This window comes from Paramormyrops kingsleyae, chromosome 25, assembly GCF_048594095.1.
Source record: "Paramormyrops kingsleyae isolate MSU_618 chromosome 25, PKINGS_0.4, whole genome shotgun sequence".
Lineage (NCBI taxonomy): Eukaryota > Metazoa > Chordata > Actinopteri > Osteoglossiformes > Mormyridae > Paramormyrops > Paramormyrops kingsleyae.
In genome coordinates, this window is record NC_132821.1 from 23,913,966 (window position 1) to 23,928,325 (window position 14,360).

Consider the following 14,360-nt stretch of genomic DNA (forward strand, 5'->3'; position numbering starts at 1 on the left):
GTTGCTCTGGAATGATGTTCAGCAGGCTCAGAGGTCAAGGTCGCTTCGAAAAACAAGCGACCTCGAGCTGTAATCTGCGGCCTTCACGTCGGGCCCGTTTACAGTGGCGTCGTGAGGTAAACAGATTATCGGGGACGGGATCATTTAGTCAGGATTACGCAGGAGCGTACAGCCCACGGAGGCGAGCGGAATGTCCGACGGGGAGGGAGGGACTGTGAAGCTCAGGCCTAAGTGAAGGCTGTGCTCTCGCCCTTCAGAGGATGAACGCACGGCAGAAATCCCCGCAAACCTGGTAATATTAAACCGCCCGGCTCCGGCTCTGACGATGACGATAACATGTTAGGCTGCACATCACCACCCATCCAGAGTGAGGGAATCCAGTTCCTGTACGAGCGGCAGCTGAGTCAGTCCTTTGTCATCCAGGATCATCGCCATACTCCCCCCCTTCACTGCTTTTTATGGTCATTAAAATGTGCTTGGGGGGGGGGGGGGGGAATAAGAGAATAGAAGTGTTGACATGGAGTGTAGGCTGGTGCAACTAACGGGAATATTAGCCGGACATAAGTTAGCATACGGTCAGGGATGACTGGGAAGGTTTTCTTGGTCACACTAGGAGCCCCCACCAGCAACCCCCCCCCCGCTGCCCACCACTGCCAGAAATCATCGGCAGGTAGTATAAGACTCCACAAGCTGCATATTACAGTCATTCATTACATAACCCTGAAAGTGGGTGGGGGGTACTGTAAATTCCGTCCAATTACAGTGAGTGTGGGCGGAGCTACAGTCGACCATACTGTAGTTTACAGGCTATAAATGGCTCTCTTTGCAATGTGGGAGTAAACCTGAATTGAACAGCAGAGGATCTTTAACCCCCCTGCCCGCCGCCTCACTGTTTGCACTCCTGAGAACACCTTCAGGGAATGAATCACTGTAAAAAATGGGACAAGCAGCATCATAAACCGGCAATCCCAAAATAAAAGTCATGGCATTTATGATAAGGACAAGAGAGAATCCTCAGGCCTGCAGGCAAAGCAGCCATCATAGCAGTATTTGGGCGATGTGGCCGCAAAGCCCCCCCCCCAACCCGCTGTAATCATAGACTGACCCCAGGCCACTTCTGAGAAAGCTCTGTGCCCCCAAGTTCCCGCCCCCTGAGCAGTATGGCCATCAGTTACACGGCACGGTACGGATGATTTCCCTCCCGAAAAACATGGCAAAGCCTTTCACCCACCGGGCTCCCAGTGAGCTGAGGTCACCATCTGGAATGGTCCGTCTACACAGTCGACTAAACCCAGCGTCCATCGTAAACCGTGACTCGCCCCATAACTATCATATTATCTAATTTGTGCCTAACACGGGGTGTAAAATAGCCCCACGGAAGCTACTAGAGAGACCAAACAACAGCTGCAAATGAAAACAGCTGTGTCACTGAAGGCCACAGGGGACGGCTGTGAACACAGGCCGGTTGCCGATAGCGGACAACCCCCTGAACGCTCTCTGCAGACAAACTCAGAGCAAGGGTCAGTGGTATCCGAGGCAGGCAAATCTGTCTCTATTTATGGACGAGGGGAGCGAGGAATGAGGCAAGCCCAACGTCCAGCAGTCACGCCTGGACGGCAGCCCCCGCCAATGCCTGCCCACAGGCCCAACGCCGAGCCAGGGCTCACGTGGCGGCCCGCCTGAGGAGCAAAGCAGGCAATGTGCGGCCACCAACCCACTGAGCAAACAGCGGACATGCAGCAGGCCGCGAGAACTTTAACCCATAAAGCTCCATAAAGCCGGGTTCAACCGGTCCATGCAGGAAATTCGAAAGCCAGGTAGGTAAGGAAACTGGATACGTCACAGTGACCCAGAAACTCTTCACAGCAGCTTATCATCCCCCATGGCAAGCGTGACAAATCATACAATAAATTCCTAAGAATATTTTACTGTTAGAAATTTATGAGGTTGTTGTCTGTCCTGAACTCAAGGCCGAAATCCCAGGAGGGGAACTTCTGTTGTACCTATGAGGAAGCTACTTAAAAGGAGTGAATGAGAGCGCAGGCTGCTGGTCACCGCCTGCAACTGCATCGGCTACCCTGATAAACTAGTAGGATCACAGGATAAACATGGTGGGGGGGGTGCAACGTGGCCCAACCCTCGGAGCGTCGTTAAGACAGGAAGTGACAGCCCCACAAAACAAAAGCAGCCATTTGTAAACAGGCCACAAGGCAAGGTCACTGGACAGAAACCCCATTCCCATTGGGTGTACTTACTGACCAATGAGAGGGGGCCCTGGATGTTTCCACTGCCCGGCGCCCCCCTCACCTTTCGGCCTTTCCGAAACGCCACACACCAAACCGCCGTACCCATTGCTATGTTTTTGTTGCACTCTCTCCAGTTTCTCCTCGCATTTTTTCCATTTCGGTTCTGACCGGAGAGCAGGGAGCGATAAGGACAACCGGGTCGGGGCTCACCTCACGTAGAAGGGAGACATGGGCCTCTCATCTTCATGGTAACTGGGGGGGGGGGGGGGGGGGGGGGGGGGGAGGAAAAAAGAAACTATTTCATTATGCAGTATATCAGGCCCCCACCCCTTTTTCAGGGCTTGAATAACATCCACGCACGTGGGGGGGGGCATTGTGTGAAGAACAATGGCGACCCGTTGCCACGGTACCGGGGCCCGCTCGGCCTGGCGCTGTTAATTATCTTGACCATCGCAAACCCGGAACAGTAAACCTACAGCAGCACAGGATGAATTATGCAAGAAGGAGAGAGCGGTTAGATGCCCTGATTACTTAACTTTTCACGCGCTGACAACCTCTTCAGACACACCCCCCCCCCGAATTCCTGCTACACTCTGTCGCAGACGTACAGAGAAACCTGAGGCTTTATCACAGCGCCTGGCAAACACTGAATCTGGGAACGAGCATCTGCACACCCACTTTTGGGTACATTGTCCTACGGCATCCGCTATTTCCGGCCAAACTTTCCTCGGTTTTCCCACCTCCCGGGAAAGACGACCCGCGGACTGTGTGTCGGGAATGGGTGAGCTTGTTTTGCAATAGGAACTATTTGCATATTAAAAAGAAACATAAACCACCAAACCATATCCACACAATGTTAGTTTAGGCAATTTGTGCGGTTTAACTCTTAGCTGAAGGTCGGCACATAAATTCTGACTTTACAATCCCTTAATGTCCACAAGCAAATTATAAGACCAACCCCACCCCAACGGACCCCCCCCCTCCCCAACCGCACCCCAGGCCTCAACCCAAAGCCTAACAGTTGGGTTTCAAATGGAAAAACACCAACTAAATTTGTGGTCAAACGGTTTCTGAATGAATGATTATCTTGGCATCATGCTGGTTATAGTATGTGCAGCAAGCGCATGCAGCCCAGGCCTGCGGGGGGGGGGGGATAATCAAACAAAAAAAAACCCCAAATAACCAGCGTGAGCCACATGGCTACAAAGGCCCCTGATCTGCTTTCCCCAGTAACAACTGGGCCAAAGGGCAGCCTCCTTACAACACCTAAGTAATCACATAACCCTCCTTGTCCAGAGGAATCCTAACCGCCCCCACACACACACACACACACACACACACACACACACACACACACACACACACCTCTCTCATCTGCAGAATTCCGGGATTACAGATTAGGGAAACATTTCACAACTTCTCCAAATGCGACGGAACTGCCGGCCGAGAGCCGATCCGGGCTCCTGCAGGGCCACGTGTTCTGACGGGACAGGAGCCCCGAAGGGATGCCCGCAGTCACGGATTGGGCAACTGAAATCCTGCTTACCTGCCGCCATGCCAAGACGACAACATGCCGTTTATTCACAAGAACTTCAACTCTTTCAGCTCTTGGGGGGGGGCGGGGGGAGAAGGATGAAAAAGTAGTGCTTCTGACCGGCCCTGGGGCAGCAAGCCGCTGCGTTTCTGGGAAGAGTGTAGAACTGATACTTACACCCATTTTTGACAGCATCCTAAGGCAATTACTGCTACATAAACTTGAGCCTATTTGATATTTTCATAATATGCAGCACTGGTTGAAAAAGCACAGTTTTGTCGTACGTGTTCACTGTTCAGTGACAAAGCTGTCTTCTATTCCATCTCGATTTGTTTTATTAAAGATGGATTTTTCACCCTAGGCTGAGGCAGACTAACAGCCAGCACCCCAGGGGACTGGGTTCGATTTTCACTGCTCCCCCAGGCGGGGAACAGCATGGCACCGGTGGACTGCAGGCGTGTCCCGTCAGCGGCCGCAACTCTGACAGGACAGATGAAAAGCTGGCAGCTTCTGGGGACACCCGCGAGCCACACAGCTAGCCCAGGCTCCGCCCGATAACGGGAGCGGGACTGCAGTTCACTTCTGGCCGGAGGTACACGTTTGTGCGAGTCCACTCCCATGTGATCACAGTGCAGTAACAAAACCAGATCCTCGCTCCACTGGCTCCCTGTTCCCCCTTCTGGCCAACCGCTGAACTGCAACAGGTGACAGAAAGCTTAGCCAAGAAACGGGGGGTGGGGGGTATTATCCGATTACAGCCAAACGCTTTTTTTTCCTTCTTCCCAGGCCACTTGTTATTAATACATAATGATCCTACTGTTCGTAACCCTGGTTTCCGACCGTATACATCACTGTCCCCCAGGGTGGAAACATGTTGTCCGAAGGGACCGACCATCACACCACGACGCAAAGTTCCTCAGCCTGGGGAATTTCCACAACCTTCTGCTGGCCGGGGGGGGGGGGGGGGGCTTTGGGTGCTCAGACCAGCAGTAGTGAACCACAGCCAGCCTGTACAAAAACACGTTTACACCGTAACACCGAACGTCTAGTGAGTACACCACACTCACGACCTTCACAGGGTACTGTACTAGCAGAACTGAGTGACGTGCGGGGCTTACTGCTCTGCGGCACAAAACTACGATCACAGTGAAATGAGCAGGCACACTTAAATGGCTTATATGATCGATACATAAAGTTAAATCCAGTCACACAACTAGGGAAATGATTTGTATACAAGCAAAGTCATTACAATAAATTACACCAAAAGGCCCTTCGACTCTGCCCACATTAAACAAGAATAATTTGCATTATACAGCCATAAAGCAACACACCTTCTACTAAAACTCTACACGTGCTTAAACATCAGGCCAATCAGATATGATGAGTAAAATAAAACCAGCACTGTATGTGACAGGACACATGGCATGGAGTGACAGCAAAGCCGGTCAGGCCCAGGGACAGGTGACGAGAAACGGGGTCAGAAGGACCCCCACGCCAGCCAATCAGGGGACACAGACACGCCCCCCCCAACCCCGACGGCCGTGTCAACTCAATGGCATATGTGCAGTGGTACCATATTGGGCCTTGCTGTCACTCTCCATGCCATGTGTCCTGTCACATACTAGTGCTGGTTTTATTTTACTCATTTGGACACCCAACATGAGACAGGGCAGATGCTAAACTTTGCAGGATATTCGGACCCTGTTAACACGGCCCAGAGGGGACCCCAGGTTTAATCGGGACCCCCCAGGGCAGACGGATACATACGGAGGCCTCTGTAGGCTTGGACTCCGCAGACCCACGGATGAGACACCCTTCCCTTCTCGGCCGGACAAGAAAGGTGCAGAGGGCTTTTGTGAAATTTAACCACTAACCCAGAGATAAATATAACAAGGTCAAGTTCAGGGGCTAATGGTAGCAGAGTGATATATAAACTAGAAAAAGCACACTTTAACCCTGCGCGATCACGCAAGCACGATCCGGGCCTCTAAAGCCGACCGCATTCGGGATTAGGGACGGCTCATCGCTCTGGGAAGACGTCTTACTACACTAGAGGAGTGTCATTATATTTAACTGGGCAATGACTCATTAACCGTGACTGAACGCGACGCTGAACACGAAGTATGTGCAGTCGGGGGCTGGCCACGTCTCCTGGGCCATCAGGAGCATATCTGCCAGGAACCAAAGAGCCTCTGTCCTGCCGAGAGATGTACTCCACCAAGATTGTTTGGGTTATTATTTAAAGAAGAAGAAAGCAGCTGTTACGGTGATAAAGCGTTCCCACAGCTGTAAAAGGTGATTAAGTGTTCTCAGGTGCGGCACAAGCACACAAACCGCTGGCTCAGTTCCAGATTCAGCCTCAAACTGCATTACACAGTTTCTATTTACGGTCTCAAACAACCTTTACCCTTGTTTTGTAAACCCCATTACCCTGAACATCCACAGCTATTAATACTCGACGTATCAGTCTTATCAACAACGCAATAAAATATGATATCAACAGAAATACGATCAGGACAATAACATTCACTTCCTATAAGCTGATCGGGAATCCTCCCATCTGAAGAGCTTGCCCACGATTCAGAATATTTTGAGGTTTTTGGACGAATAATGCGTGTAAAGCGTAGCCCCCCCCCCCAATTAGACCAGCCCCCCGCCCCCCCACCCAAATTCTGGCCTGGTCTCATTGAGAATCCGATCCCTGGTTTAAGACGGGTTTGGAAACCCCTGAACTAAAAGACTGAAACAAATCCCTTTAATACTTATCCAGGAAGGGAGATTCCGGATCACTGTAGTCAAGCTTGGTCAAAGTGGGTTCACGTCCACGATGAAGACTGCCGTCTCCATGGGGACCACAAACCTGCTAAAAGAGTCCGTACTCCTGCCGATGACATCGCTGCTCGACAGCTCCATGTCCCGGGTCCGGACGGGGGGCAGAGGGCGGATCTGTGGGAGACCACTTGAGAGGTCTGGCTGGGGCACGGTCCGGGAACTCCCGTCGCTGCTCATCTTCTTCACCTGGGTGGGGTTCAGAGAAAGATTCATGTCTGACACATGAAACCATTTCCCAGTCAGGCGGACAGAACAGCAAAGAGCCCAACCCAAATCGACGCGTTCAGAGGATTGACCAAGTTACGAGAACCTGCGAGCGATATCGCACACTTCAAGAAAAGACTCTGGTTGCCATACGGTGGGGGGTCCAACCCAGTTCTCACGGTACCTTCCAGAAAATGGGCTGTGACTGTGGTGTGTGACTGTCCGTACAGTGACAGAAAAAACTGATCTTTATAACCACCACATCGATGTCCATCTTCATTTTGATCGCCGACTGTTTTCTTGCCATTTTTGTGGCGTCCGCGGAACAGAATTTCTGAAACGAGCCACTCAACTACGGTCCATTTCAAGGGATAAACAAGTCTGACGCCAACAGCCGCTCCAGAGAACAGTGTTCCTCGATGGCACCCTAACAGTCGCGTGACGAAGGTCACGAAAAGCCCTGTCAAAAGACGTCAATGGAACGAAGCCGACTCAGCTAATGGCACCAGGGGGCTGTTAATTAGGCCAAACGGAGAAATCAGTACGGACCCCATTTTGGCCCATTTGCTTTCCAAAGTCCACTGACATGAAAAAAGGTCCAAGGCCAAAAAAAAAAAGAGAAAATACCAAAGCAGCACTAAGAAACAACCCCACGGATGGAAGGATTAAATTTTCATCATATTCATTTATCTGATGCTTTTATCCAAGGCGACTTAAGTAGAGGGAAGGGGTAGAACTTAGCTGCACTCCTTGGGATTCGAACCCACGACCCTTGGGTCTGTTACTCTACTTGTTGAGCTACAGGAATAGGTGAAGACGGTAAAGACTAGTTTAAGGCTGGAAAGCCGCCAGAGAGATTCTACCCAGAAAAAAAACAGCAATTACTAGAAAGAGAAAAGGCAGAGTAAATAAATTATATATATTTAAAATAATCAGCATAAACATATTCACACAAAACATCCCTTCACCTTTGGTGATCACTCATCGTGCACAGAGTCACAGTGACACACACACGGCAGTAAATCACCATTTTATGTAATTTTCTGAGTACGTTGTTAAACTGTTTGGACGTGTACCTTCTAGGACACCACAGACCTTCTAGGACACCACAGACCTTCTAGGACACCACAGACCTTCTAGGACACCACAGACCTTCTAAACGGCGAGGCGTCCACCTTCACCGCGGCTTCATAAAACACGTCCCCGGCTATCGAACGTAAACATGCCGACTTCGAATCGATACGGTTGCCATGAGAACAGGACGTTCGCTTTCATCATCTGTTTCCAGAACAAATATGGAAGACAAATAAGGGGGCAGCACCTCCGGCGACGTGGACCGGCACGGGGCTGCCTTACCATTCCAGAAGGGTGCTTTCCGGTAGAGTTTAAAAGTCCAACGGAAAACCAAGACGCGAATGTGACGTTCGGTGCCCGGCCTCGGCCGTCGCCTCCTCCCCTGACAGCAGTAAATCTTCAGCGATCTGCTCGTTTGGAAGGTCATCTGACCAGATTCCACTCCATGAAGGACCCACCGATTGGCTGTATCTAACCCAGTGACCATGATTATCAGCTTCAAACACACAAGCTCCGACGTTCACCGAGCCTGTTCCACATTCTGACACCAAAGCCTTATGACCCTCTACATCAGAACCGGAGACGGCGCCATCTACAATCACATTTATACCACTAGCAGAACTCCACATCTCCTGCCAAAGGAGAGTCCGAGCAGCACATAAACCACCTGTGTGGGACTCCATCTTAGCTCACGTTCCACCACAATGACTGGCCAACAGGCGGCCATATTGCAGCTCATTTCACTTCATCCACTCCACATACAGCTGTGGAAACAATTAAGAGACCACAGCACAATTTTTTTCTGTTTCACTCATTTCTCAATATATGGGTGTGTGTCTGTGAATAGTATATATTTTTTGCAAACTGCACCCTGGTTCTTCCCTGCTTCTCATTAATGAAGAGCTTCTTCCTCGCTTTATGAGACTTCAGTCCTGCTTCTAGGAGCCTGATACAAACTGTCCTAGCAGTGCACTTCACACCTGCACTTAATGCTTCCCATTCCTTCTGAAGGTCACTTCATGTCATCCTACGATACATGAGAAACTGTCAGATAAGTTAACGGTCATCTCTGGCATTAGAAAGTCTCTTCCGCCCTCTACCTGACTGGTTTCTGGTCATTCCCAGTGTCTCCTGCTTCACCTTAGTTTTGCTGCGGTCTCATATTTTGAACCAGAAAGCAACCTGCTGCTCAGCGTAGCCTCCTGCCAGCAGAACCAGGATTAAACCAGGATTTAAAAATGCAGATTTGTTTAAAAATAATAAGTGGTCTCAATTTTTTCCACGGCTGTAAACAGGAGTGACACACAAACCAGATAAAAAAAAATAAATAATACCTGTTCTCATCCGAATCAATCTCTGCCACCTCAGACCTAAGGTCGCAACCTTGGAGGAACACTGCGATCCAGACTTATCACCATCAAGTTAACATATTTAAACAAGACCTTCGGTATAGAGATTCAACAGACACACCCAGCAGTGCTCACACATTCATCAATACAAAAACAAGACCAAAGCCTGAAACACCACACAGGCAAATACTGTGTATTTGAACAAGAAACATGGTGGGTGCTGTGTGGGCAGTCGTCTCTTAATCAGACTGGCGGGAACAGTGCAGAGTATGAAGCTCCGAAAATCTGATCAAAATGTCAAAGTCACAGCTGGACGAGAAAATACTAATGTAAACTGTCATTTATCTCATAAAAACCAAATCAAAATATTTTATTTTATACACACGGGATGCTTGCTCAATTCTGTAAACCTGCTGCAAATGTATTCGTCTCGTAACAAAAGACCCTCCATTTTCTTTTTATTTTGCGTCAGAATCTTTTCGACTGACTCGTTCAGTTCTGTTCTTGCCTTTTATCTATTAATCGCAGTTGTAGTCATTGGCCCCCAAAGGGATACTAAACACTGTTTGGTGTTTTATGTTACTAAGGCAGGGTTCTACAAATCTGGACCTCGATTCCAAATCCAATTAAATGTTTTCAGTTCTCCCAGGTAGTTGTTTAATAATTACTGATTCTGATTGGTCAGAGGCTGCACACCTGACTGACAGGTAAAGGAAGGCTGGAAAACCAGCAGTGCTCGGACCGAGGACCGTGATCTGAATAACCCTGCACGAAGGTGTAATTAAAAAGCACCTAATGAGACTGCTTGTCAAAGAATCTTTTAACTTAGAACAGCTCATTTAGAACCTATAATTTGGGTTTCAGTTTATTACTACTTGAAATAAATGTTTTACTTATAACTAATGGTAGTTAACGTGATATTTTTGTAAACAAACGAATAATTATTTTTTATATTAAACCAATAAATCTGCAACACTTTTTACTGAATTAATCACTTAAACACCACACACACACCCACAGATCTTGAGTTAAGAACATCTGACTTATGACAAACTCATACTTAGGAATGGACTACTGTAAAGTCTGTTATATTGAAAATTCGGGATAAATACAATGATTTGTAATAACGAACACGCACTAATTTATGACGCTCGTGAAAACATTGCACTGTTTCGGCTTGAGGTAGAGAACAGTGACATATGTAGTTAATATTATTAGAAATGTATTATTATTATTACTATCATCCATCCATTGTCCAACCCGCTTATCCTACTGGGTCGCGGGGGGGTCCGGAGCCTATCCTGGAACCTATGGGCACGAGGCAGGGAACAACCCTGGATGGGGGGCCAGCCCATCACAGGGCATATTATTACTACTACTAAGTACTGTATTTCATCAAACTTACCTAAAAATTTACAACATTTATTTTGTAATTATTTATTACAAAAGACAAACTTAGGGAATGGGCATGCCTCTGTGTGTGAGTGTGAGAGACAGAATTTGTGCTGTATGTATTTTATGCCTGACAATTACCTTCAGTATGCACCCCCCCCTTTTCACAACACCCTGGGAAATGCACCTCCCTAATTTTTACCTTAGGTTGGTGGTCGCTCTGCGCACAGACCTGTCCCCGTCTGATTTGCTGTTTTTCAATCTCAGAGTGGCTGGTCCCGTCTGATCTACCCGTTCAGCCAGTCGTGCAGAGTCTGAATAGTTAATATTATGTGTTTTTCTGTCTCTCTCTCTCTCTCACACACACACAAGTTGGTCTTCCTATTTAAATGTGGACCGTCCATTAATTTCTATGGGAAAACCCTAATCCCAATCACGACACCCTTAACCCCTACCCATCCCTAACCTTAACCATAAGTAACCAAACAAAATACGAAACTTTTGGAATTTTTAGTTTTTTTGACTGCAGTCAGACTTTTATAAAACTGAGTTTGAGGTAAATATGAACAATTTTCGTGACTAAATTAGGCCACGGTGCTCCGAAACATCATGATGGTTGTCCGACCTTGTGGGACAGGCTCCAAACTGCCCCCCCCCCCCCCCAACCCCATGACCCCATACCAGATAAGCAGCTGGGAGAGGGGATTATGTAATACAGGGTCCCCACACCATTAGCGGCAGACAGGCCTGAAGACTCAGCAGAGGTTCCATCTGATCTTATCTTCTGCCGAAATCCACGTTGTTGGTGTGAACATGACAGGTTGGTGGTAAATGGGTTACCTTCTTCTTCCTCAGGGGAGACGTGCTGCTTTCGCCAGCCAGCCCTCTTGGCGAATCGCTGTCTGACACACTGCTCTGCACACCCTGAAAGCGAGGGGTGAGGGAGGTCACAGCGGGCATTGCAATAGGGGCCTTTCCCAGTGGTGACATCACGCTACCGACCACAGCATTGGAACCAGCAACCTTCTGTTCACGGGCACGTCGTCTCAACTCGCTGAACCACATAAGGAAACACATGACAGAGAGTCCCGGCATCAAGGCCGTCTGAGAGCCCACCTTCGTCCGAGGGACCGGGGTCGGCACGTCCTTAGCGGGCTTTCCGCGGCCTCCTGGGGGAGGGGCTGAAACAGGTACAGGTTTGCTGCTACCTGACTCATTGATTTCCCTAACCCTCCCTCCCCACCCCCAGCTGCACAGAAAGCCAGTCACCTCAATTACCTGATTAGCCAAAGCCGTCAAAACTCAAGACTCAACAGAATGAGGATATTGCAGGGCTGGGTGCCCATCCAAGGACACACCTGGAGCCTTCACCAGCCACCTTAAAGCTTTGGAGAAGCCCCCCCCCAGCAGAGGTACGACGTAACACTATCCCTTCCGTAAGCTCCCGGGAAACGTTGTAATTAGTCACACGGCACCGCTCACAGCCTTTGAGGAAAGGCACGTTTTAGCCAATGAAATTAATTAAATGAATAACCCTACGTTGTTACGTCCATTAGCCGAGCTTTGGGGTACTGGCACGCTCACCTTAACCTCGAGGACTGCAGGAAGCCCTCCGGCGGGGGCTCCGGGGTTCACGGCGTCACCCTCAAAGATGTTCTGCTGGTCCCGGATCAGAAGGGCCATGACTTTGTTGCAGACGGTCTGGTCCTTCATTCCGTCGAAGCCTGGAGGGACGCTGGGCAACGCAAGTAGGAATAATAATAATAAAAAAAACGGCATCAGGATGGGGGGGTGGGGGGGGGCACAAAGATTACAAAGAGACAAATTAGCCCAAATTTTGCACATTCCTTTTTGGCATGTGACACTTCCAGATTTAACCCCCCCCACCAAGCATGTTGTGCAAATGCAGATAGCCAGCAAGGCTAATTTTATGCCTCCCCACCCCCCCCCCCAGTAGGGTACATCACATATTGCTGCATCATCTAGTTTGAACAGATCACTCGGCCCTCATGACCCGGTTATCAGTGTCTTGGGGGGTGGGGGGTGGGGGGTGGTGTGCTCAGATTTGGCCGACTTCTGCACAGAGTAGCGGAGGTGTAAATGTCAGCTGACGACCGGGACCAGAACACACCTGGGAGCCCATTCTGCTCTCAGAGTGAAAACAAACAGTGTCAAAGCGAAAGTGCAGGATGTCCATCCAAGGATGAGACACTTTGGATTTGAACCAGAGACTCTGTGATCATGACCACAGTGTCCTAACCTGCAGAGGCAAACAAATATGTTTATCCTCCCTTCTAGTAAAGGCTCTAAAGCGACAGGGAAGGACAGGTTCAGTTCTTAGCAGGTATGAGGAGTGTTGACAAAATATAACTGATTTAAAACCCTCATCCATCCAATCAATAAAGTATTGATTATTATTATTAACTTCTAACTGCTTATCCTGGCCACGGACCCCAGGTACCCGTTTGAGGCAGCAGAAAGCAGAGGGACACCTTGAACAGGCTGCCACTCCGTCAGAGGGCAAACAGACACAATCAAACACTGCAGCCAATTCGTGGATGACGGGGATTTTCAGACTTCCATTGGATGGAAACTGCCGTTTCAGTACTGGCTGCACAATAGCCCCACCTGCTGGCCAAGCCCTCAAGTAAACGAGGATCGAAAAAGAAACAAGTCCTCGCATATCGCATTCGGATTGAACCCACATTAATCAGAGACCGACGTCAAGATCCACAATGAGCGAGGGGGCAGGCTCTGCGTGTGCGGGCTGGGGGGCATGCAGGCCCGTACCCTGGACAATTCATAGTCAGCGCACACAGTCACATTGTGTGCCAGAGCAATGCAGTGCACATTTGGAATGGCAGCTGTCACACCGGGTCTCTCCCAATCAATGCCGGCATGGCTCTGGAAGCTGAAAGGGGGGGGGGGGGGGGGGGGGGGTGTTAATGGACATTGCTGCCCCGTGGCCACAGCGACAGCTGGAAAAGCCGTACTGAGGATCAAGCATACCAGCCTGCCGTTTACACATCAGAACCTTCCAGAAAGGCGTGCTCTAGTACTGACAATGCAGAATATTCTGATGATTCTAGCTACATAGCTTAATCATGGGTCCAATGGCGAGGCGTCCTCTCGAAAACGCGGCAGGCTACCCTGGGAACTCACTGGAAGACGTTGGGCCCGAACACGGTGGCCAGGTTGAGGGCCGTCATGCGGTTCTGCTCATGGCGCTCGGCCACCTGGGACAGGAAGTGGCACAGGTACCTCAGCAGGCCGTAGTGGACCCCGGGCAGCTGGCGGAGGCGAAGTCGGAGGGCGTGGCCAAACTGCTCCTCGCCGCACTCTGCGGGTCAGATACACAGCATCATGACAAGAAAGGTGTGCATGTGTGTAACACAACAGCTGTAGGACCCCCAAAGACACAGTTCATTGTTTATTTCTTTATCGAATCGTGTTTAACATTCTTGTAAATTGTTTTCTTTATTGAGCAATTTTGTTTGTTTGGTATGTATTTATAAATCGGGTGAGATCCCTTGAAGAACGCAAGCAGATTGTGCTCATGCGCTTCTACGTTATAAAGGGGAAAAATTTAGTTATTAAATGACTTTTGATGTAAAGGTGAGGGCTTAGAGTCACGTGGTTTTCTGAAGTGATTATACTCACAGGAGTGGAAATCAGGGTTGGGGGCATTCCGGAATGCTTTTATCTATTCCAATCCAAATCAGGAAATGG

At 49.2% G+C, this 14,360-nt stretch overlaps 1 protein-coding gene across 3 annotated transcripts in view; it reads right to left on the reverse strand.

Moving 5' to 3' along the window:
• fam13a (family with sequence similarity 13 member A) overlaps positions 1-14,360 on the reverse strand; it is a 38,758-nt gene that overhangs the window by 17,608 nt on the left and 6,790 nt on the right. For all 3 annotated transcript variants that reach the window (XM_072707197.1, XM_072707195.1, XM_072707196.1), the window contains exons 4-8: positions 13,794-13,971; positions 12,216-12,366; positions 11,475-11,555; positions 6,641-6,798; positions 2,457-2,498 (exon numbers count right to left, since the gene is read on the reverse strand). In XM_072707197.1, coding sequence (XP_072563298.1) covers positions 2,457-2,498; positions 6,641-6,798; positions 11,475-11,555; positions 12,216-12,366; positions 13,794-13,971 — 610 coding nt within the window. The remainder of the gene's footprint in view (positions 1-2,456; positions 2,499-6,640; positions 6,799-11,474; positions 11,556-12,215; positions 12,367-13,793; positions 13,972-14,360) is intronic.